This window comes from Chamaea fasciata, unplaced genomic scaffold, assembly GCF_029207755.1.
Source record: "Chamaea fasciata isolate MVZ Bird 193981 ecotype frontalis unplaced genomic scaffold, bChaFas1.0.hap1 SCAF_1, whole genome shotgun sequence".
Taxonomy (NCBI): Eukaryota; Metazoa; Chordata; class Aves; order Passeriformes; family Sylviidae; genus Chamaea; species Chamaea fasciata.
The window spans coordinates 100,633,687-100,659,800 of record NW_027094086.1 but is presented as its reverse complement, the minus strand read 5'-3'; the positions used below and the strand labels follow the sequence as shown (position 1 = coordinate 100,659,800).

The 26,114-nt window shown below is 36.0% G+C and overlaps 1 protein-coding gene across 17 annotated transcripts in view; it reads left to right on the top strand.

Moving 5' to 3' along the window:
• The window catches only part of SUGCT (succinyl-CoA:glutarate-CoA transferase), a 326,113-nt gene that overhangs the window by 44,374 nt on the left and 255,625 nt on the right, over nt 1–26,114 (top strand). For all 17 annotated transcript variants that reach the window (XR_010722266.1, XR_010722267.1, XM_066190930.1 and 14 more), the window contains exons 8-9: nt 1,799–1,942; nt 19,307–19,402. Coding sequence is in view for 15 of the 17 variants with exons in the window: in XM_066190930.1 (XP_066047027.1) it covers nt 1,799–1,942; nt 19,307–19,402 (240 nt within the window). In the remaining 2 variants the exon portion in view is untranslated. The remainder of the gene's footprint in view (nt 1–1,798; nt 1,943–19,306; nt 19,403–26,114) is intronic.

The window sequence follows — 26,114 nt, the reverse complement described above, 5'->3', positions numbered from 1 at the left end:
AGACTTCAAAATAAGGAACTGCTAGTCTGTGATAGTCTGCCTGACCTCAAACTTTTCAGAGTAGGAAATACAGAATATTTCAGAAGAACCACTATGATAAAAGCCTAGCTGGGCTGAAATTAGAAGTTCATTTTGCCATTGATTTCAGAGGGGATGAATATTATGCCAATGATTACAGAAGTTCTGAAACACATAATGTAACATGAAGATTCTTCCCTTGATGCTAGAAAAGGGATGACATACAGAAAAAGGATATCTGAACGAACAACTTTTCAGTGACTTCTGTCACAAGGTCACGAATTTGCATGTGTTTACATTTGTCATATTTACATGTGTAAACAAAAAATTGTTTTCATTTACTTACTAGAAGCCTGGAGTGTGTTTAGTGAAAAACACAAAACTGAGTTTTGACTTGAGGAGGGACTGTGAGGAGGGAGAAAAAGGGAGTGAGGAGAATGAAGCAATATGGTTCTGCCTTTTAAACAGGCATCTGTGTCAGTGTACTGTAGAAATTTTTTAGGCCTTTGACTTCTAGACATAATAAAATTCAGTCTTCTCTAGCTTCTCTTGTCTCTTACATTATCTCTTTTCTTTTTGCACTGGTGAATTGAAGCATTATGTTATTAGGGACAAAAAGCTGCATAATAAATCCTTCATGATTTGCAGCATATGGCATCACAAAGTGGCATCTTTGTGTACATGCTGCAAGAATACCTGGTTTCCCGTGGGAGTTTTTATACATCACTTCATTCAAAGATACTAATTTCTTGCACTAACTGCAATTGAGTGCAACCATCCAACCAATTCCTTATCTACCAAGTAGATTTAGGCCAATTTAGAGACAAGCATCTCATGTGGGATGGTGTCAAATGCTTTGCACAAGTCTAAGCAGATAACGGCAGTCACTCTTCCCAGATCTACTACTGCTGTATCCCCATCATAGAAGGCCGCTAAATTAGTCAGGTGCAATTTGCCCACATTTGCCATGGTGAAGCCATGTTGGCTGTCACAAATCACCTGCTTATATTCCAAGTGCCTTAGCATAGCTTCCAGGAGAATCTGCTCCATTATCCTTTTGGATAGGAAGAGAACACTGGTGAACCCATAGTTCCCTGGGTCGTCTTCTTTACCCTTTTAAAATATCGGGGTTATGTTTCCCTTTTTCCAGTCAGTCGGAACTTCCTGGGACTGCCATGACTTCTCAAATATGATGGATAGTGGCTTAGCCATTCCCACTGCCAAACCCCTCGGGTCCTGCAGATGTATGTCATCAAGTACAATGGACGTATGCACCTTCAGGCTCCCTAGATGGTCTTGGACCTGATTAATTTCCTACAGCGTGTGGTTCTATGTTGTTGTCTCTCCAACAGATATTGGAGTGGTTGAAATCCCCATGAGGACCAGGGCTTGTGCATGTGAGGCCACTATGATCTATCAAGGGTCCCATCCTGTCCGTCTCCCTGGATGGGCATGTGGCAGGATTATAATGTTACCTGCAATTGCCCTCCCTGTGCTCTCAGTCAGCTCTTCATCCGTCCCCAGTGAAACTCCATGTGCTCCAGCTAGTCACTGACACAGAGGAAAACACTTCCTCTTTGTCTCCTTTGCCTGTCTTTCCCAAAGAGCCTCCATTCCAACACACCAGTCACAGAAGTCATCCCACCATGTCTATGTCATGCCAGTTAGATCCCAGCCCTGCACAACTGTATTGTTTCTGCTTGTTTTCCTGATTTTAGTTTTTTATTTGTTTATTTTTTGTTTGTCTTGTTTCATTTTGGGGTGTTTTCTTTTTCATTAGGATGGTGAGCCAGTTAGACCAGGAGTAGCAATGACAGACCTTGCTACTGGATTGTATACATATGGAGCAATTATGGCTGGCTTACTTCAGAGGTATAAGACGGGAAAAGGACTGCACATTGACTGCAATCTCTTGTCAGCTCAGGTAGGAGTGGTAAAAAAATTGCTTTCTGTTGTGTAGATGTTTGAACCTAAGAATACCATTTGCATTTAAATTAATGTGCATTAGTTAGTATAACTAATGACAACAATAATAATGAAATAAGTGATCATTCTCTTAACCTGCCACTCTGGTAGCGATCATTTTATATGACACAGTTGTTGTTACTACTGCACTAAGTTTGACTTTCACTTTTGCAAAGGACTGCCGTGTACTTTGAAAATACAGGTTAATCAAGGGTTATAATATCACTGAGATTGTAACAGTTGTAGTGAGTAATTGGAGACAGACAAGCCTAAGTGGTGAAACCAATGTTGAAAAGAAGGCTTTGGCACTGGGTAACGTTATTCTAGAGCAATGGAATAACTTGTGCAAAATCACCCAGAGTATTAAAGGATCACCCAAGTTTCAAAGTAATGTAATCCAGGAGGTCTGCCTTTTGGCTCTGGGAGTTAAAGAATGAAGTAAGCTTGAAGATGCAGCATTTTTCCTAGGCATTAAAGGCAAAGTTATTGTGATTGTGGAAGGTATATTATAAGGTATATATATATATATATATATACACACAATATATATTTGTACTACAAATAATGAGAACATAAACTCTTCTTTGAATATTTGAACACTGTTGGTGCATTAGATTTATAATTTCTAAAAAGTAAGTGACTGTGAGATGAGCTGTATATGATCAGATGGAACGTTGTCTGGCTGATGTAGGTATTTGCTGGTACCAACTGGGCACATGGTACAGAGGAGTTTTTGTTTATGTTTTAAAATGGACATCAAAATTGTATGCAGTCCTAATTAAAGCAACTACATTTCTCTGTTGTTTTCATCTTTATTCAATTGTATTTTTCATCACATTATACCTGTCAGTACAGCTGAGAAATGACAGTGCCATTATGTTAAAAGTTGGCTCAGGTGTGAGCAGGAAGTTGGACGCCAAATCATTGTATGATAACAATGATCGAGACTAATGATTGAGGTTGCTTTTTTTTTAGTGCCTACTGCTTTTGTATGAATAACTACTGAAATCAGAGAGAAGGTGAAAACCTTGCTTAAATCAATAAAGAACTTTTCGTTTGTTTAAAGAACAAATGTTTGTAAGAACTGGATTTAATTATACTTAAATATATTTGCAACTGTTGTATCTGTATTGGAAAAATGTTGAGAAAAAGCAGTTCAGAAAAATATTTTAAATGCGTATTAATTGCTTATTAAATATTTTGTATATGTATGGATGTGGGCGGGGGGTCTGTTTAAGGTATTGTAGTGATATATATTATGGCAGCTGCTCCTTGATCTTTTTAATTTCTAATTTTATAAAAATACTTCTGATGATTTTTGTTAATTTCCAGAGTAATTCTGGGAGGTGTGTGTCCATGTGTTTAATTCCTTGTTCTACTGGTTTTTGGTCTTTATTTTTTTTTTTTTAAGTCTTCTTGATTATTATTCAATATTTTATCAAATGCTGAAAGCAAGAAGAGTTGTAGTTAGATGTTTCATTAGCTGTCTTATTTCAGCTTATTTTGTTACCTCATTTGCCTTTATAACCTTTTTCCTTGATTAGGGTAGATTTGTCTATACACAGATGTGGTCTTATATTGCAAAATTTCCATCTGAACTTCCACATTATTGTCCTTTAGGCCACTCATTAGCATACATACACAAGTAAGAGATTGAAGACGTGGATAGATGTTGGTGAGAAAAGCGTGTGACATGGTGTTTGTCTTCTACATCATTAGTTGAAGCAGTGCTAAATGGTCAATGAAAATCTTAGTGGGTTTTAGTTGGTTTCTTTTTTTTTTAACATTAACTCCTTCTCTGCTCATTTTTGAATTATATTTATCTCAAAGTTATGAAGAAGTAATTCCATAAACGCAAACTCTCATTGAAAAAGAAATGTTTTTATTTACTTCAGTGGTGGGTAAATGAAATTCAAATAATTTCGTATATTGGAACAGAGTATGGATAAAAGATTTTATTTAGAAAAAGGCTCTTTTGTTTTAGATGACCCTGTTGCTTCAGTCCAAATTAATTTTAGGGTGTTGTCCCAAGACTGTAATGAGAACATCTATTAAATTGGAAGAAACATTTACAGATGAGGTTCTAAAGTAAAAAAAATAAAACCATGTGATTAATCCCATTAAAAAGATGGTGTTAAAATGAAGGAAAACATAAGTGGTACTTGAGTGTCTCTCAGAACATTTACTTTCTTGGTTTGTTTTCTTTCCTTTGTGAGGCTGGTGGTTGCCTAAAAGTCTATATAGGTGAGTGTCTCTACTAAGAAAGAGTAGTACAAGTCTGAAAATTAATTTAAATATTTAAATTATTCTTGGAATTCTGATGGTAATGCCTTTTTTTAAAGGAAGTTAGACAATTACTGTGATATGATCTGGGTCTTTAAGGATACATGTTTCCAAAGAGATTTTGGTTTTACCTCCCAACTAGGTATCTAAAGCTAACGTTTCCTCATGTGATGAATGTTTAAAATAAGGACTTTCTGACGTTTCTCATGGATGTTGCCAAAAAAATAAGGAACTTAAAATTTTGGACTTTCAGTTTATTAGGCTCTTGTTGGTGTTGATTAGTGGTAGGATCTAGAGATGAAACAGACCTATAGTAATAACTTTTCCTTCAGCATGAGTTTTGCTGAAGTGTAGTGATTTTTAATGAAGAAAAAAGGAATCTTCTATGTGTACTCAACCATCCTATTTGTAGGGTTGTGACGGCAGAGTCTTGTATGAAACTTCTTGGTTTTGCCAGAATTTCATGCACTGAGCTAATACAGCAGTGTGCTTGGATCTTTTGTTCATCCCTTCATCTGAACTGAAAACTGTGAACCTGGCCAGTACAAATGTCTTTATTGTTCAGTGTTGATAACTTTGACTTTGTCAGAAAGGAATAAAAACCCCAGGGGTTAAATCACTCTGTTAATTAGAAAATCTTGAAAACTACTTGGTTTATTTTATAGCAGAAAACTTAACATCTAAGTGTCCATCTATCCTATGGGCCTGTCTATGTCCATCTGATAGTGTCTACGCTATGACTTTTCTGCATGCCTTGTAGAAATGCAAGGGGAAATTTTTTTTGCCTTTTTTTTTTTTTTTTTTTTTTTTTTTTTTTTTTTTTTTTTTTTTTTTTTTTTGTGGAGAGGAAGGCTGGAGAATGATTTTGTTGCTAATTTCCTGCACAGACATGCAAAAAACAAAGAGCATTGAACTGAATTCAACTGCCAACAAAACTGATTTGAAACTTTTTAAAAAACTATCCTACTGACTGGCAAGTTAATTTTGAATTTGTGATCTGTGTAGAGCCAAATTGTAAGTGAGATCCTGTTCTCTGAAAAGCATTATTTTTAGAATATCTTAAAATATGTATCTTTCATTCAAATTCTGTGTTTTTAATACTTATTAGTACCAAAGAAGATTTTTTCCCTACAACAAAATAGGATTCTAGGATTTTTTTGAATGAGAGACAAGGTAACTCTTAGGATGTGGCTTTGCAGTGAGCAGAAACTTTCCGTATCTCTCATCTATAAACTTTTAACCCATGTTGTACAATTCCTTTGAACTTTTTGACTTTTAGATGATTCACAGTTGTAAGCTCCAGACCTTTCAGCAACTAAAAAGTGTCCTTTAGATGATACTGATAAATAAGAAGGAAGTGGGGTTTGGATTTGGTTCCAATTATGCAATTGCGCATTTTCTTCTGTTGTGGCTTAAAAAAAAATCTCTTGGAAGTTTTAATATCCTTCCTGTATTTAATTATGACCAGGCCCCTACAAATACTGTAATAAGTTGGTTTCGTTTGGATTAAAAATCTGCAAGAAATATTTTACATTTAACATTTCTGCAATTTTGAAGTATATTTTTCCCATATTCCACAGACAGGATAATGTGATTAATATTGTTTGTGTAATATGATTGGTCTTCAGACATTCTCTGCTTCTATTTACTATGTTTTAGTTTTTACTTGCCATAGCAAACACTTAATCTTCCTAAAATATTGAAGTGACTCTAGAAAAAACTAGAAAATTGGTATAAATTATTTTCTTTATATCATTTTTGTGCTTAACTAAACAGTTTACTGAGGGAATGATGAGGGTTAGAAGCTATTAGTTTTTGTTTCTACATCACATTTTCCCAAGATGATTCTGTTTAAGGCTTATCTATTTAAGGTGCTTTCAGTGCTGTCTATTTCAGGGCTTTCATGGCATGTGTTTTAGCAGTTATTAAGTATAGGTGAAATTAGTAACAGTTGCATACTGCCTGTAGCACATATGTGGCATCATAGAATACCTGAGCAGTAAGTTGTGTGGAAATATTAATCTTCGAACTTAAATACTGCTTAGATGTCTTGACTGTATTTTGTTGCTTCTCTTCTTGCTAAGAGTCATGAGTTGTCTGAATACCAAAAGAAAATCATCCTTTTTAGAGGTTATTGCTTCTGGTGATTTTAGAGGCCAGCTATGAGGACTGTTACACAGTTGTCTTGTTTTTGGGTATGGTTTGAATAAGTGGGTTTTTTACAAGCTTATAAAGCATCATCTTTGTAAAACATAGTATTCTTAATCTCCATCATAATAAAAAATTGAGCATATGCTGTATGGAGGTGTCATCTCTTTCACTGCATAGCTCTCATATGGAAAAATAACAAAATCTGAATTAATGTGAACATTTCTTTAAACATATACTGCACTAAAAACACTTCTTGGCCTGTATTCTTGACAATTTCCATTGAGGACAGCTGTATAACTAAGAACAGAACTTATCCCTCTGGGTTTTAAGCAGCCAGAATTTGATTGAGTAGACCAGAAGACCATACACACATGACAGTAACTCAATTTAATATTGGCCTCTGTGGAATGTGTGTTATGATTTCTAATGATTAGTTATGCAGTCATTGGTAGAACATCCTCCAACTGGATCTTGGTTTTATTTAGAGGCTTTCTTTACTGTGTAAACAGAGTACATACTCAAATTGCTAGGGAATTTGTTCTTTAAATGCTACCTAACTGTAAATTCTGTGTCTTTTTGTTCTTGTTCTAAAGAAACCAAGCCTGAATGAGTTGCAGCTTAATTTTCCTGTGTTGATCTGCCTCTGTTGTTAATTAGAGAAAGACTAGAAAGGAGACAGAAAAAATATGCCCCTTTATTACCAAAAAAAAAAAAAAAAAAAAAAAAAAAAAAAAAAAAAAAAAAAAAAGGCTGCCTGCCTGGAATGGGTAGAGGAGAGAGTTTGAAGACAAAGGAAGATATTTCTTTTAATGAGTTTTTAATTTAGGTGACCTTTAAATAAGGGTGTAATCTTAGAAATGGAATCATGATGTTTATTACCAGCAGATCAGATTTCAGAATCATGCTGAGTATTAGGACAAGGATAACCTGGGTAAATGAAAAGAAAGGGGAATGATTTAAGCAACTAGTAGCAGAATAATCACATTTAGTGCACCCCAAAATCTCACCTGCCCCTTTAAACTCATAGAAGTTTTCAGAAGTCATTCTATAATCCATCAAATTAGGGTAAAGCCTTTCAACAAATTTTGCTCCATTTATTTATATAAATAACAAGTAAAAGGGTTGTAACTTGATGGAAGAGGTTTTAGTTTTATGTCATGGAAAATTTTAAGTTAGGAAGACAGCTGATTTTTATGTGCTGTTGAACCTCTGGAAATCTAAGAAACTTTAACAAGTGTGGCATTTTGGGGTATGATGATAGAACTCTAGCTAAGGGTTCAACACTGCTTAGTTTGATTACTTCAGATAACTCTCATTAAAATTTCTCTGTAGATTATAATTTATTAAATAAAAAGGTGAAGTAAAGGATGATGCCGGAACACATTTGAAATAATGACTTCCTTTGGTCTGATGAAGTCCTGAATTCTTCCTGGTAAAGCTGCCAGAATTTCTCTTTGTGTTCAGCACAGTATTGTTTCTGTATTCAGTATTGGTTTTGGCTAATCAGTTAGATTGCAAACTCTTTAGAGAAGTGACGTGTGATTAGGCCAAAAGTCATAATTTATTGCTTATTATGTTAAAGTGAAAGCTATACAAAAAAAAAAAAGTGTTCAGACTTAAGTTTTGGACTTCTAAAACAGGTATCCATTAAACTGTCTGAAAGTCATAGGATCATCAAGGTTGAAAGAGACTCTTAAGATCATGAAGTACAGAAAACCCAGAACTACCACTATAACCGCTAAACCACTAAATCACATCATCCAGATCCAGACACCTCTTAGATATCTCCAGAGATGGTGACTCCACCACCTCCCTGGGCAATCTATTCCAAAGCCTGATCACCCTAACACTGAATTTTTTTTTCCTAGTATCTTAATCTCCCTTGTCTCTTAATCTTAAGACCATGTCCTCTGGTGCTCTCACTGCAGGCACAGTAGAAGGGACCGGCCCCCACTTCACTACAGCCTCTTTTCAGGTACTTGTAGAGAGCAATGAGGTCCCTCCTGAGTCCCCTCTTCTCGAGAATAAACATCCCCATCTCTCTCAGCCATTCCTCCTAAGACATGTTTTCCAGACCTTTCACAAGCCATCTTTGGCCATGCTCCAGCACCTCAGTGTCCTTTCTAAAGTGAGAGGCCCAGAACTGAACACAGCACTCAAGGTGTGGCCTTACCAGTGCTGAGTGCAGGAGGGTGATCACTGCCCTGGTCCTGCTGGCCACACTGTTCTTCACGGGCCAGGATGACATTGATCTTCTTGGCCACCTGGGCACACTGCTGGCTCACACTGAGCACCCCCAGGTCCCTTTCTGCTGTACAGCTCTTGAGCCACTTCTTCCCAGGCTTATCAGGCTTCATGGGGTTGCTGGGACTTGAGTGCAGGACCCAGCATTTCTGCTTTGTCCTCATGATGTTATCCTCAGCCCACAGATCGAGTCTGTCCAGGTTTCCCTGCAGAGCCTTCCTACTCTTAAACAGATCAACACTCCCACCCAACTTAGCATTTTCTGCAAATTTACTGAGGGTGCCCTAAATCCCCAGATTCAGGTCATCAAAAGAGATGTTACACAGGAACCAGCCCCAAAACTGAGCCCTGGGGAATGCCACTAGTGACCCACTACCAGGTGGATTTAGTTCCATTCACCATAACACTTCAAGCCTGGCCATCCAGCCAGGGTTTTATTTACTGAGGTGTTCACCCATTTAGGAGGATGCTGTGGGAGACTCTGTCAAATGCTTTGCTGAAGTCTAGACAGAGTACATCCACAGCCTTTCCCTCATCTACTAAGTGGATCACTTGGTCACAGAAGCAGATCAGATTGGTCAAGCAGGACCAGTCTTTCATGAATGCATGGTTGCTGGACTTGATCCCCTGATTGTCCTGCATGTGCCATGTAATGGCACTCAGGATGATCTCTTCCAAAACCTTGGTTAGAACTGAGGCTGACAGTAGTCAGTTCCCTGAGTCATCCTTCAGACGCTTCTTGTAGATTGCCTTTATGTTTGCTAATTTCCAGTCAGCTGGAACTTCTCCAGTTAACAAGGACTGGAGGATTGAGAGTGGCTTAACAAGTTCTTTTCCTTCCCTCACTCTGGGGTGAATCAATGTGGTCATCAATGTGAGTGTCTAGTCAGAGTTCAGTTAATTGTAAAAGTACCTTGCTTTGAATGAATTTGGTAGTATTAGATTTCTCTAATAAATATATTTGAAGTTATTTTTATTCTAGTGTCCTATGTGATAAAACATTTTAGATTTGATACTAATTAAATATTTTTGTAGATTGATTAAAGAATAACTTCCTTCTTCAGGATATCATTTACAATGTTGCCATTACTAAAAAGCATTACATAGAAGTGCCATATTTTGACTCTAGACTCACTGGTAATATTCAAGTCAAATAGAACTTTGGACCACATTTCTCTTACTTGCGTGCTGTGTAACAGCTTAGAAGATGAACTACATCTGCAATGTGAACAGCATTAAAATACTCAAAAGAGCAGTATGGGTGTTGCTTAATGCTGCAGAGGCACAGAAATTCTAATCTTGTAAAACATCCTATTTCAAACATTTTATTCAATTGCACAGATTTGTTTCTTGTGACATTCCTGTAATGAGTAATTAGTAATAAGTGATTAATGAGCAGTGAATGGAGATTTTCAGTGTTAAGAACTGAAGCCTTTTTTGTTCTGCAGAGGTGATACTGTAATGAAGGGAAGATTTCACTCTGATAATAGGGAGACAACATTTGCACATTTTTCATGTAACCAAATAGGTGTGACTCGTTTCTGTATGTGCTTCCCTATGTATCAAATGAAGTGTAAAAATCTTCCTGTTTGCACTGCTGCAGCACAAGCTGTTGAAATTACTATATTTTATTCTTGTATTTGTTTACTACATATAAGATAAAAATGAAAATGTCAGTAGATAAACACATCTAAGATTCTTTTTTCCATGTAAGTATTAATGCTTATAAATGTGGAGACAAAAAAAGATGAGAGCTGTAAATGGTTAGGTGTATGCATATTTTCATTGTAAATGGTATTGTTCCTATCATAGGATCAAAAGTGAAAAGTGCCTTAATACGGCTTGTTTGGGATGTTGACAGCTTTCCATGGATAAGCATTCTTATTACTGATTAAAAAAATATCCTTCAAAAAGTGTATATAGCGTCCAATTTGGAGTCTCTGGATACTACACTATTGAAAACAAGAATAAAATTTGCTATAGTTATTCTGATGCCTGTCTTCAGACATAATTAAATTTTATATGAGCAAAATCTGTTTGCCTTTATCATATTTTTTATGCTTTGTTGTTTCCATTCTCAGCTGTCAAACATAGCTACTATTTTTAGAATAGAAAAGAATCATTTTGGTTGGAAAAGAATTTTAAGATCATCAAGTAACTCAACACTGCCAAGTCCAGCACTAAAGTGTGCTCCTAAGTGCCACATCTTTTAAGTACCCCCAGATACAGTGACTCTACCACTTCCCTGGGCAGCTTGTTTCAATGGCTGACAATTTTTTCTGAGAAAAAATGTTTCCTAATATCTCATCTAAACCTCCTGGGTTTAGAGGCCTTTTCTTCTTGTACTATCACCCGTTGCCTGGGAGAAGAGACTGGCCCCCCCACTTCACTACAGCCTCCTTTCAAGAAGTTGTAGAGAGTAATAAGGGTCATCTCTGAGCCTCCTTTTCTCCAGTGTGAACAATGCAATCTCCCACAGCTGCTTCTTATAAGACTCGTGCTCCAGATCCTTCACCAACTTCATTGCCCTTGTCTGATGCTTCAGCACCTCAATATTTTTCTGGTAGTGAGGGGCTCAAAACTGAGCACAGGATTTGAGGCCACACCAGTTCTGATGACAGAGCACTGCCCTGGTCCTGTTGGCCACACTATTCCTGATCCAGGCCAGGATGCCATTGGCCTTCTTGGCCACCTGGGCACAATGCTGGCTCAAGTTCAGCCGCTGTCAATCAGCAGACCCAGGTCCTTTTCTGCTGGGCAGCTTTCCCACAGCCTGTAGTGCTGCCTGGGGTTGTTGTGACCCAAGTACAGGATCCATCACTTCGTGTTGAACCTCATGCCAGTGTCTTTGGTCCATTGTTCCAGCCTGTCCAGGTCCCTCTGTAAGGCCTTCCTACCCTCCACCAGATCATCACTGCTGCCAAACTTGGTGTTGTCTGGAAACTGACTGAGGGTGCATTTGGTTCCCTTGTCCAGTGTATTGCTAAAGATGTTAAACAGAACTGGCCCAAATACTGAGCACCGGGAAACTAGCAACCAGCCAGATGTAGCACCCATTCACCACCACTCTCTAGGCCCAGCTATCGAGCCAGTTTTTTTTATCCAGTGTAGAGTGTACCCATCCAAGCCATGAGCAGAAAAAGGCTGTGAGAAAATGTCTAAGGCTTTACTAAAGTCCAGGTAGACAACAGCCACAGCCTTTCCCTCATCCACTAAGTGAGTTGCCTTGCCATAGAAGATGAGGTTGGTCAAGTAGGACCTGCCTTTCATAAGCCTATACTGGCTGAGCCTGATCCCCTGGTTGTCGGGCATGTGCGGCATGATGATCCTATGCCTGAATCTTCTGGTGTTCCTTCCTGTAGAATATGCAGCCTTCCTAGATTCCTTTGTCCTGCAGGACTTCTTCCCACAGGACTCTCTCATCCAATCTCCTAAACAGGCCAAAGTCTTCCCTCTGGAATTCCAAGGTAACAAGACAGCCTTTCACCCCCACCCAGAATTCCCTCTCTGTTCACAAACAACAGGTCCAGAGAGCCCTTTCCCTAGCTGGCTCTCACCAAGTGCGTCAGGAAGTCATCTTCCACACACTCCAGAGACCTCCTAGACTACTATCTCTTTGTTGTGTTGTATTTTCAAGACATCTAGTATATGGAAGTCCCTCAAGAGACCAAGGGAGAGCCAATTGTGAGACTTCTCCCAGCCGCTCATAGAATATTCCATTTGCCCTTTGTCCTGGTTGAGTGGTCTGTAAGACTGTCACCAGGATGTCTGCCCTGTTGGCCTTCTTGGTTCTTACCCATGAATACTCAACCCGTCATCACCATCATTCAGCTCTAGAAAATCAAGACACAAAATGTGTTATATTGTTAGAGAAACCTGTATACAATGTAGCAGAATAAACTTTTTGTAAATTGAATTTTGTCTGGACTTAATAAAGCAGTGTGAAATACAGAATACAATGCATTTAATATTTCAATGCATATATAGTCTTTCTTCTGAGAGAATAAAGTCTTAAGAAAATAATTGAAGTTTATGGTTAAAGTTGTCTGATATGTCTGTTATCAACATCTTATTTCATTTCTTAGAACACTGCCAAAGTTTTAACTGTTTTGGCTGGATTTTCCATGTCATGGAAAAGAAAAGGGATATGTTTTCAAAGTTACTTTAAAAATGATTCATCTGTTTCCAGGACCATGTTATGGGAAAATCCATTGATAGGCTTTTTTCTTTTTTTCCTTTTTTTTCTTCATGAGATACCTAGTGTCTTCAGTTTTTGGATTTTGCACAGAGCATACAGACTAACTTTGGAATTCTTAGTATTTTTAGCTCTAATACTCTCCTTAATAATTTTTTTGTTTGTTTGTTTTTTGTTTTTTTTTTTTTTTGAGTAACAGGTTCCTTAGAGATGTTCCTCTGTAATTATGAAGCTGAAAAAAGATTTTTTTTCAGTGATTGAAGTAGTATCTTTCTTTACACTTTCAGAAAAAAAAAAGACTAGTATTTTTTTGTAATCAAGAAAATGAAATTTATTCTTCCTTTTAGAATGTGTCTTTCTTCAACTGGAGCTCATTTATAAGAAATATTTTTTTGGTTTCCTTTTTCTCTTTCATGCCACTGTTGTCTAGTAGCTTCTATGGTCAGGATTTTTATTTTTGATCCTCCACCTAAAATTCATCTGAATGTGTGGAAATTTATTTTTTGTTTGTTTTGTTTGTTTGTTTTGTTTGCCTGTTTGATTGAAGACTGAGGAGAGATAGGAGTCCATTTAGCAAGTACCTACTCTTGAAGCTCAGTGCTGAATAATACATACTTTTGAAATTACAATTCCTACATCTGTTTGTTGTATCAATCTTTGCTATTGTTAATGCTAATTGAATCTTAATCAGGAGCTCATCTTCATCCTGTGGGAAGCACAGAAGCATTCATTCTGCTCTTTTATAAGCTCTAAATTGCTCATTAAAAATAATTTTTAGATCAGCTCTTTTTTGTTGTTTCATTTCACTGAACGTAGCAGTTCTCTGCAGTGCAAATGCATTGTGTTTTTGAAGATGTCTGTTTCTCTATGTATGTAGTCTAATTTTTTTAATAAAGCAAAAGGTGTTATCAGACATCATTTTCAGGCACAAGTATTTTCACAACTGTGTACTCTAAAGTCTGTTTTGCTCTTTTTTTATCTATCTTAACCTCTGAGAATTCATATTCTAGATAAGGTATTCAAATACATTACCTTTTATTTTCCTATTGCGTGGTTTGGGGTTTTTTTATTGTTTTGGTTCAGTTAACTCCTCCTAGCACATCTTTTGTGTGATTTGCTGTGTGCTCTGGTCAGGTTGCTAACTGGAATCAGCAAATCCCCCATGCTGCATGTGATTGCTGGCATGGATTTGGATACCTGCCTAAGGGTCTGCTTGGAAGGTACAAGAACAGAACAGTATAGGAGACCTGTTTTAAAATTCTACTTATTTGTCATTAAAGATTTGATTTTATCTTAACAAGATTGTAGTTGTGGCTAGGATTATGCCACTTATGGATACTTCAGTGCCAGGAGTTTTCTTTTGTGAAGGGTGAATTCATGATAATTTCTTGGAGTTTTGCATTAAGATTAAACTGTATCACTGATTAGAAAATTCTTTTTACCGGAGCACAGTGTTCATAACATGAACACAGACATTCTTCTAAAATTCTCTTTAGTAGTATTAAGCCTTGGCCTACGTGATAGTAGTTTTACTTTTTTTAGTTAACTTTTGCAGGCCAGACCTGCTGTCTTGATGCAGGGACACCACGGTTAAAAGCAGTATAATCTTGCTCCTTTGTAGGCAGTGGCTTTGCTGTGTATTTGAAGGTGGGAATGTTTGCCCTGCCTATAGGTGTATGCCACTCCTGAACTGATTTTTTATCTTCTGCAAATCTCTCAACTTCAGACTAGATTACAAGCCCAAATGTAAGGTGATGTTTGTTGATAGCACCTGGGAATGCTCTGGTTTACTGCTGGACCCCTGCATGATGGGCTGCCTGGAATTGTGGCACCTCCCTTGCCTCTGCGCAAGGCTGTTGTTTCTGCTGCCCAGTTCGTTCTTGCAGGAGTTTGAAACACAATTCCCTGTTTAAAAACTGATAGAACACCACCGTTCATTTGGTATAGTGCCACATCCTGAGACAGTTGGGTCAATGCTTAGGAATTGCATAATTAGCTGGAAGAGTGAGAGTTTCCTGATAGAGACAGAAGTTTTGGGTTTTGATGTGGATTTTTGGGTTTTTGGATAATGCAAAAACGACTCAAGGAGCATGAGCTGAGAGTCGCTTGATGCACGTGTACATAGAAGCAACTTCCATAAGGGCAATAGGGAATAACTGCAAAAGCAAAATGAGTCAAACTTAAACATTATCAGTGTCAAAATACTTATTAGGGAAAACATAAACCAGTAATATCAGTCATTAGGTAAATACTAGCATAGGATCAGTGATTTTAAGAGACCTTTTATAGTGTGCACCAAATGGGGATTGTGGTCTTACATTCTCATGTAAAGATTTTTTTAATATGTCACCAGAAGTATGGAAAAGGTGTAAATGGAAGATTATTGGCCTCTCCACAACAGAAGGCAATGGAATTTTCTAGAATGGTTTTTTCCTACAAAACTGTAAATTAATAATTGTGTTACTACTTCTGTAACATAGCATAAAATAATTTACCTATGCCAGTGTAAAATGTCTGAGTTTCAAAGTTCATAAGTCTACATGCTTACTTTAAGAAAAAGCAAACAAAGAATGAGACAGAAATAAATTAACTTGGCTTAGAGTCAAAGCATTGTTAAGATATGTGACACGACAGCAGACACAAAATTGGAGGGAGAAGAAAGTAAAGAATATAATTAAAATGTTATTTTCTCTTTCCAGTTACCTGTCTTCTTTTGTTATTCATATACACTTGTTGAAATTTCATGTAAATGATTGATTGACTCAGAGAACTCATTGTAATAAATTATGTTTGATGTGCTATCTTGAAAAAAAATCTTTTGAAATTCTGTCTCTTTTCTTTGTCTGCTGACCTTGTGGCTTTTAATATCTTGTTTCCCATCTGTCTGATTCCATCATAATCTGAGCAAAACTTTTCAGACCTTAATGAAGCTCTCTTTTTGTTCTGATTTAAGTAAGTCTGTAACACAAATATGGGATTTGGCCATCAACAGTAATATTAGAAAGGAATGTTGAAATATATGTTCCTTTTACTGATGTGAAATAAAGAAATGCTTATCTGTAGATATTTGATAATGCATATTTACAGTGCATAGATGTGTCTCTGCAAGCAAATGAATACAGAGATGTCTGTATCATTGTAATACATCTGCTTTAATGTTGTAAGTTCAAAGTACTTTTAAGGATTATTTCTTAATTAAAGGAGAAAAGAAATGGGTCTATAAGGTTTCAGGAAAGCAGTTTTAAGTATAGATTTTAAAAATACTTAGCTGAATATGTCATACAGATGTACCTAAACTCCAGTTTGAGAGATTGATTGTATTATAGATGTTTCTACTGCAAGAGGTGTCTCTAGCAGTGAGGTCCTGAGTCTTGAATTACAGGGGAATTTGGAGAAGTAGACTTACATTATTACAAACATTTTTTTCTAAAGGATATAATGTCTATTTAAATGTTCATTTGGGATATCTTTTTTATGCTGATGGTTCAGCAGTTTGCTTAACAGCTGTAAGATATAAATAGATCAATTCTTCCTGTTCTTTATTAATGACATAAATTGTATATGCTGAAAGGTTTTTTTGGACAGTGCCTTTTTAGTAGGACTAAATCTTTGGAGAGACCAAAGAGAATGAACTGAGCTGGAAACAGAGGAAAGGGAAAGGCATGGTAGTCCTGGGAAAGTTTCATGGGACCGTAGAAATAGAGTTATCTTTGAAGTTTGCTGAACTCATCAGAAAGTTGTTATGAATGTGACAAAAGGCCACAGAGTTCACTAAACAGTGTATTTTTATATAAAACACAAACCACCAAATATATTTAATTTATTGTGGTCTATACAAGTTTATTTGTTTGGTGATGATACTATAGCTACTGCTAATAATTCCTTTTGTCTGGCTAATTTGACTGCGAATAAGGTACCCAAATCAAAAAAGGAAGTCAGAGGAAGCCGAAAGCTTTTTTCCTTCATGATTTATTGAAAAAACAATAATAAGCAAACCAGTTTCATAGGCTACATAGGCATATGTATTCAAGCAAGTGGTCAGTACATTGACTGAAATGGAATTATTCTTCATGCTAAGAAGCAAGTCGAACTGAGACTTTTAACTCAGTCTGAGCAACTCTTAGTTCCAGCATCGCCATCTTTATCAAGCTCTGACTTCCCTGGCATTTTCAGTCTCTTGCTACTGAAACAAATGTGAAGGAGATGCTTTAGTGGTGAAAGGTCAATACCTAATGAGCATTATGTTTTAATTCCTTTTTTCTTAGTGTACTGTGAACAAGTGCTTTGGAGAAATCTAGAAGTGGGTTTTTTTTCCATTACTGAAAATATTACATTCATCTCATCAAGGAAGCTGAAGCAATTTGCAACACTGTGTTAAAAAGATACATTTTTAGGGATAAAAGTTTTTCTGTGAAGAATTTTGTTTATGAGACTCCAATCCTTAACTCTATAGCATAGAATGTAGAAACAAATGGATAGCATGAAATGTTGGCTCAATTACATTCAATATCAATATTTTGGGATTTCTGTTTCACTAGGTTTTAATTCACTGTGTCCTTCCCAGAGTTTAGTTTGATATAGCATTTCTTGTATGGAAAATGTGGAAAGTTAAATGCATATTCTTGGTCTTTAGAAGTAAAATTTGGTTGTAATGGATGCATCTCACCTGAAATTTGTGTATAATGTGTCAGCTGTGTAATGTTGTATACAAATACAGAAGAATATCTAATGAATAATATTTCATCATCACTGCAGAGCCATTTGCTGTGGTAGAGAAAGTATCACTATGGAGTCTGCCCCCAAACTGAAAAATGGCAGAAATGCTGGGTCAAGGCTATGTGTGACTAAAAAATGATACACTTTTGTAACTCATTTACTCTCTATAATCATGGTGTGTTTCATTCTATATTGCTGAGTGAAGTTGCAAACTAGGAAAAAAATTCTTTCTAGATACTTCCAGTTCCATTTCTATAACTGCTGAGATTTTCCTGGGTACCAAAGGACAGATATGGTTTAATATTTTAGCCAAATGAAGTGACACTGGGCTATAAAAAGCTGGACCTGAAATCCAGCTACAAAATGTTTTCCAATAGTACTCAGGAAGAAGGAATTGTCTTTCTAGTTAGTATATACAAATGTAATTTTTGTCAGTAGCTAGACTCTTATTTGCTGTATATTTTCTTAGGTTTTCTGCTGTCCTAAATCACTGTATCCATGATTTGCTGTTGAATATTTTCTTTAAATATGACGGTAACACATTCACATTGTCTTTACAGAATATATGGAGAAAGAAGAAGAAAATTAAATGGCTTTTGTTTCCTGGGAATTCTTATATAATTCACATATTGGAATATGAAGGGTGGACTCTGAATTAATTGTGTGTTTTGTTGTAGAGTAGACTGATTAGTAGGTACAAAATAGTATAAAGCAAATTTCTTCCATCTAATGGGACAAACATGGAGAAAATATTATTTTTAGAAAAAATTCTTCACATGATCTACTGTTTAGGCAAGAACTTGCACTTACTGGTGCAGCTAGTTAACAGAATAAAACAAATGCATTGTGTCTGATGAATTAGTGGTAACCTTCCATGTAACTGTAATGCTTTATTGTTTTACCTGGTTTCAGATATTGTCACACACTGTATTCCCTCAAACAATTAAGAATAAAGAATCTGCTATGGGTTATAACAGAACCACTGATTTTCATGCATTACTGCATCACAAATGTCAATTTCTTTTTTCTAAGATATAATCATACTTACAAAATATGTATTCAAACTCACATTCTGGTTCCTAAGTTGGCATGCTGTATTTTCCCAAAAGTTAATATTTTACAGTTCTGTCTGACTAATAACTTGCTAAATCTCTCCTTATCTTCTAATGGCAGATGATTTATCAAGGCCTACGACTTAATTAATGTTACAGAACATGTGGGGAGCTGAAGAATTCAGAAATATTTTCCATAGCTTGGACATTTGAAATGAGAAGCATAGGAGAAAACTAAAAGATAATCTTGTAACTGAGGGAAAAATCTTTGTGATTTAAGCATGGGATTGAGGTTCAGGAAATAGTGAGTTCTATTCCACAAAGTCATCATGCTTCCCATTAGACTTCGCACAAGACAGTGCTGCAGCTGACCATTCTGCAAAATATTTAGTGTAACATTCTCTTGTCTCTCAGGGTAGTTTAATGCTACATATGTCCAACATTGCTGATGTTATAGGGAACGTGTTAATTTTCGAGTTTATTGAGTTGCTTCTGTGATAAAACTGTAGCTTGGGTTTTTTCTCATATTAAAAAAAAGTGTACAAAATATATAATATCTAAAAGATACTTTTGTGACACAAATATATTAACTTATTTATCTTAAGCACATAGAAAGAAATCGCAGAGAAGTTGTCAATGAAGTTTCAGCTTTCCTAAATACTGTGCTTTTTTCCATTTTCAGGTTGCATGTCTCACTCATGTAGCAGCTAATTACCTTAATTGCAAAATTGAAGCAAAACGCTGGGGTACTGCTCATGGGAGTATTGTTCCATACCAGGTAAGCAGAAAGCATTAGGGTATTTTCCCTTGGAATTAATTATTTGATGTATTATGAGATTGAGAACTGACAACTGACTTTTCCCATGACCTGTAGTCTGTAATGTGTCTGTGTTGAGGTATGACAAGGTTCTGTTGTTCAGTCATTTCTGCATTTTGCGTATTTCTTCTTCAGCAGTAGATTAGTAACAAAACACTGAAATGGATCAAAGGTGTTTGCTGAAACTGGATGACTTTAAAGCTAGCATGATGACTTGATTGGTTTTCACCTAACAGAGAAACCTTTTTTTTTTAAGGGTTACCTGGCTTCCATTCCACACCAGTTAGAAATCTTTCAGTCTTTTCCCTCTGAATTTTGGTGGTTTTGTCCTGTGAGTCTACAAGAGCAGTCTAAATGACCAAGATAATCTATCAGTTCTACTCATTTGTAATTTTCTATTGATTTTGCTACAAATCACTGTCTTAGTGAGACAGCAGGTTGACAAAAGGAATTAACCAGAAGTCAGATTTCCTCAGCAGAATTCATACTCTGCTACATCTAGTGAAGGGTTGACATTCCTTAAAATAACATGACCTTCATCATATAAACAAACATAGGCAAAAAAAATCTCACTGCAAGTTTTATCTTACTTTTGACCAGTATAGTAAACCCTTCTAGTAAACAAAAAATTTTGTTCTTTTCTGGCTGTTCATTTTGTGTTCTTAGATGGAGGTCGTGCCTTATGGAGACTTGAGCATATATTTAAGTTTAAAAAAATCTATTTTTTATTTAATATTTTTGGCATTCCTTATCGAGTAGTCATGTTTGCATCTAGCGAGGCAGAGCCTAGCTAGAGCCTGTATTTCTTAATTTATGTACAGAGTCCTTTAAGTCTTGAGAGGAGCAGTTTCCAGCATTTGCCTGGGAGAACTGCACCCCAAATACTGCTGAGTTTCTTTACCCTTTTCTTTCTTTTTAGAGAAAGTGAGGGAAATTTAGTGGGTAGTCTTCCCAGTGGTGAACATCATGGTGATCATAATTGAAAGATTTGCTGCTATTGACTATAAAATCCAAAGGTACTTTTTTCCGCTGTTATGCAGAACTCTATCACTAGCTAGTCACAGCCAGACCTCTTCAGGTCTAAAACCAAAATGAGCTGGTTTTGTCAGGACTAAGTCTACTTCATCTAGAAGACTTTTTCTAATACTTGTACTGCATAATGAACTGTCTTGTTGTGAATTAGCTACAACATATGGCACATTGTCTCAGACGAGTGGGGAGGTGTTGTGGCTCTTTCTACAAGACTGAGTTTAGTCCTGCAGTATTCTTGTCTCCAGTGCTACTGGTGTAGCAGTATGGGTGTGTTTTCTAGAACCAACTCTCATGACCCAGTGTAACCAAGCATTACACAAGTATTGACATTCTGCTGTGTTTCTGTGGTGTGACCTTTTGGTACAAGCCTTTTGAACTTTAGTATGTTGAAAGAATAAAACAGATCTGAATTATCTGAAGTTTGTATAAGCAAACCCAAAAACCTGACTAAACAAAGAATTTTATCTTCACCATACACCATTTGGCTGAATAATGAAGCTTTCATTCTCTTATGTCCTTCTGGTCTTTGTTTTTCCACAGTCAGAATGAAAAGCATACATTGAGTATCCTTTTTTTTTTTTTCATAGACAGCTCTTTAGGTCTAGGAGATTGTTTTAGCTGTTTTTAAAGTTAAATCTTGATTAGTCATTATGAAAATAAAATTATTTTTGAAAAATATCCTAATAAAAATATGGGTTCTACATTTCTGTGTGCTGTTTCTGTAGTAGGTATTAGAAATATTACCTCAATAATATAAACAGTTTTAATCTAAATTTTCTTGTTCATAAACCAATAATTAGGATGTATTTTTAATGGGTGGAGTTGTGTGTGTATGTGTTTATGGCTTAACATTGCATCAGCTAGCATGGTTGCAATTCTGATTGTAACTATAAGAATATTTTGAGATTTAGAGGTTTTTTTTTTCCTTTACTAACCTAAGCTATACTTAGATTGCAAAGCTCTTCATAAACTTGACTTAACCCTCACTGTTGCTATTATACTAGTTTTATGGTTTCTCCTACAGCTCATTTGTAATATAGTAACTTGTAATACAGAACAGATCTCTGAAACTCCTGACTTTCATTACTCATTCTACTTAATTGAATATGCTGTCTTTTGCTTACTAAGATAATGACTTTCACAACACTAATTTTTAAAAATTTTTTTCTTTTTAAGATATTTTATCTTGAAGTGAACTACAAGTGAACTACAATTTGTTCAAATAATGAAAAACACGTTTCAGAAAATTGAATTTATATATATTTCAGAAGAATTAGGAGGTAGCAAACTGTTGGGTTTTTTTCACATCCTTTATTTAGGGTTTTTTTTGTCTGTATTTTATATATTATTATTATTTTTAAATATATAATATTATTAATATTTTTGTATTCTGAGTGTTTATACAAGTAATAAATTATGAAGTGATACAGGGCATGCAGTCCTGTAAAAAGTGTAAGGTTATGTTAAGTCATGGAGGATTGAGCAAACATGGGATCCTATTATAGATATTAAAAAGGCCAAATCAAAATAACTTACATCATCTTTCAGTGTGAGAGATGTCTGATCAGAGTCACACTAGAGCACTGACCAAAATAATAAAAAACCCTGTTAAAAGCATTCTAAAAATGTACATAAAAAGTAATTTTTGGCTTAAAATTGTTACAATAAGTGTTCTATATTGAATGCTATGGTAACTTTTATTTCATTGAGCTTTACCAGAATAAATTTGTTCAAAATATCTTTGAAAATGGCTCTATTTTTTTCTATTTACCAGGTCAAATTTTCCTTTGACTGTATCTCTGTTATTTCACTGAATTTTCCCTATTGCTTCTTGACTGAAACACGAGCAGCACAATTTGTCACTGAATGTGTTCTCTAGATTGACCTTTATTACTTTTCTTTGTATTTAAAAACATAAAAATCAAGCAGTAATGGGAAGATGTGTTTTCTCTGTCCTGAAACTATTAATGTCTTTGAAAATCTAATTGTGATCTGGTCGGAAATGTTAAGTTTGGTGTGCGAGGGCTTTCATATTCTTAAGGTTTTTCTCGTTTGCTGACAATGTGCTGACTTTGTGACATGATCATCTGAAATGTCTGGGTTTTCAGTTGCGTGTGTTGATTACCAGAAGCCAAAGGAAAGGATTTGAGTGTCTTTTGAGTATGTAATGTCTCCCGAGGTTCTTGTAAAACTAACTGTAAAGGTTTGCCACAGATTTTCTATGGAGGTGAAATTTGCCAGGTGCCACAAAGATGAATTACTCTAGATTCTTATTAGCCAAAATCAGAAATAGTTTTTTGAGTCCTGAAACCTTCATGAGAAATTACCTACTTTGAGTATATCTGCTATTTAATCAGAGCAATGTGGCTGGAATTGGTCTCTCCTGTGATAGTTATTATAATTGGATTGCAATTTGCTTGGTTTCAGGTGTTAAAACACAAGGCTTGAGTTCTAGGCTGTACCTTAAATATAATTAGTACAATTTTTTAAAAACAGTTTCTATAATGAGACACCTTGTTTAGCAACAGCTGCTCCATGATTATCCAGAGGAAATCAGGGCTTAAAAGCATCCGGTTTACATAATTGTGCTGAATAGTAAAGTTCTTACTGTCTTTCACGTGGGTGATAAGGTCTTCCCTCGTTCTAGTGGTTTCAGTAATATAGCTCTCTTGCCTGTGCCATGTCTGAGATCTGGACATTCACATTTTCATCTTTGAATTGGCCCACTTGGAATTCATTCTTCTGAGAAAGTCTATCAAACTGGAGTATTTAGAAGATGTATCATGTGTCACCTTGTCTTGCTGCCGTCAGACACCCTGGGCAGCTGGGCAGTACTTTCAGAGGCAAATTTTCAGCAAAAAGTGTAGGGCTGTTTCCTCTCAAGCCATAAATGATGGAAGTCTATTTAGAAAACATAAACCAAGTTCTTGCAGATATCTAATGGATATGATATTTTTGTTCTGGATTTGGTCCTAAGACTGACAGGGTTTTCTCAATTATACTTCACTATATTTTCAGAATGTGCAAAGGGCACAACCATTCTAAATGAATGTTAAAAACATGAGACAGTAAAGAAATTATTTTAACCAAGTACCTTTTCTGTTGACTAACCTGTGCATGGTAATAACTCAACAGACTTAACACTAATGGTTTTTTGTGTTAGAGCATCACTTAGATTCTTTAAGTATCAACTACTGCTTGTGCTAGGCATAAAATTTCCTTCATATGAGGAAATTACCTTGGTGTCAAATTCATATGAAATATGTTATGAAAATCAGCGTAAGCTCACAAGGAAATGAAAGGTATGAGGTATTAGGAAGATGAGTACAGTCTTAGATAAAATGTCTCTGCATTGTTTTTATCATCTGCATCTCATACTTTTTGGTTATAGAATTTCATACTGTCAGGAGGCTTACAAAGAAAATCCCACACATGTCACTTGTGTCTCATCACAGAAACAGAGAAATTCAATTGACTTGATTTGTCTGGCAGAGATGCTTTCACACAAAGGCACAATGTGCACCCGTTTTTCTACCTCAGCTCTAGAGAATCTCTCAACTTCAGTCTCCCTTTTTTTTCTCTTTCAGTGAAGAGGACAGCAGAGTTATGTCAATCATTTAGAAATTTCAAACTGCTTACTCCATGCAAGAATGGCGATATGTACTCATTTTCTTGTCTGTCTTTATGTGGTTTTGTTGGATATTTCTGCAGTTAATGAATCTTGGAATCAAAACCAACAAAGAATAGGACTTCAAATAAATACAAAGTTTTGTTTTGTGCATGAGACTCTCCTTAAATAAGTTCAAAATGGAAGAAAATATTTCTGCTCTATATTAGCCCAGTCTAGGAGAAGATGGAGCTTAGGCACAGGAAATATACTAAAATACAGATTTTTTTTTTTGGGGGGGGGAAGGGGGAGATTTAAATTCAGGCAATGCAAGATGACCCTTCTTACTCTGTGAATACTATCTACACAATACTCATCTGGACTATTTAGACTGCCTTGGGGGCCCATTTTCCTGTATTTTTCTTCTAAGCAATATATACCACTAAACATGAAATTTAAATGTATTCACAGATCTACTGAGTAGAAACTTTGCGTTCTCAAGCAACAAAACATGTTCTATCACAATACGTGGATAATTTTTTCCAAAGAACAGTTTGACCATCCTCACGATAAATGTCTTTGCTCATATGATGAATACCCAATACTTTAGTGGCCTTGATCTACTTACCTATAGGTTTGTTTTTTAATTATCTGCTTCCTTTATGTCTTCGTCTTACAAGACACAAGAAGCAGTGTCATAAAAGAAGCTTGTGTCATAATGGATTCTGTAGAACAAGAAAACAAGAATATAATTTGCAGGACTCTTCCCCTTTCTTTGTTTTTGCACAAGTTACTATTTGTATATTTCCTTACTAGATTTTTTTCAGAAGTTTCCTACTATGGTATGATGAGATTTGCCACTGACTGCACAAAGGTTTTGGTCTTATTGTGATTATAGAGGACTGGAATTGGCACTCTGCTTGGTAAGAAGTGCTGGAGTATGGATTTTTTTCCTTGCCATTTTAGTAATTGAAAAAATATAGTAATCATCTGTGGCAATCTCTGTAGAAAGCTGCTCATTTATGAGTATTTAATTCTAGTTATTCAAACCTGACAACAATTTACTGATAATTTTGTGGGGATTGTCCTCCAGTGGGTTGTCAAGCCTGTTTCCTGGCAGAGCAGCTGTCTGCAAACCAGTTCAGTAGATTTGCCCTGGGCAGTTTTAGATATGCTCTCAATGTATGATATGAGATGTAGTTATAAATTTCATATATATCCTCTCTTGTCAGAGAGAGCACTTTAAGGAAGCTGACCTTGTATGCATACAGACAGCTTCTACGTGTACACAGGGAATTTTCAGATCGAAATAAAATGCATTTTTAATTGAAAACCTGACACTTTTTTTGTTTCTGAAGGAAATTCTCCTGCACCTTTTCATTTAAGCAATGCCTGCAAGAAATTTTTTAATGTCTCTTATACTTTGAATTTACAATACAGGTAAGGATAATCACAATTACTGTTAAGGAAAGATAGCTGACAAGTGAGAAAGTCTCACTTTTGATCTCCTCCTGAGAAACGTCACTGACTGTTCTTGTATATGTACTTGTGTATGTGTATGTACTGACATATTTGCACTCATTTAAACTGAATGTACATTCAGATTATTTATCTGTCACTTGTCTGTGGATACATGAGAAAAACTCTAATTAAACTAGGATTGGAATACATGTGTACTTTTGTTCAGTGTCATTTGGTGGATGTTTGTCTTTTATGCATTCTGTTAATTGTTTCCTCCACATTTGCCCATTGCTGGGGCGAGAGATGCAGTTGGCATTGTTTAAAGAAAACATATTACAAGGCTACTGAATATTACAGATTTGTATATTCACATCAAATTTAGTTCTTAGGAAGAGCAGTTTAACAGAGCCCTGATCAGTAGAGGGCCCTTCACATTGTAGCTGGTTGGAAAGTGATGACAGTAGGATCTGTGGGATTGTAGAGGAGATATTGGCTGCAACTGGATCACTGCTTTCTTTTAATCTGTTTACTGGATCCAAGGCACAAGAGTGAACTTTGCTTTTTCTTTTCTTA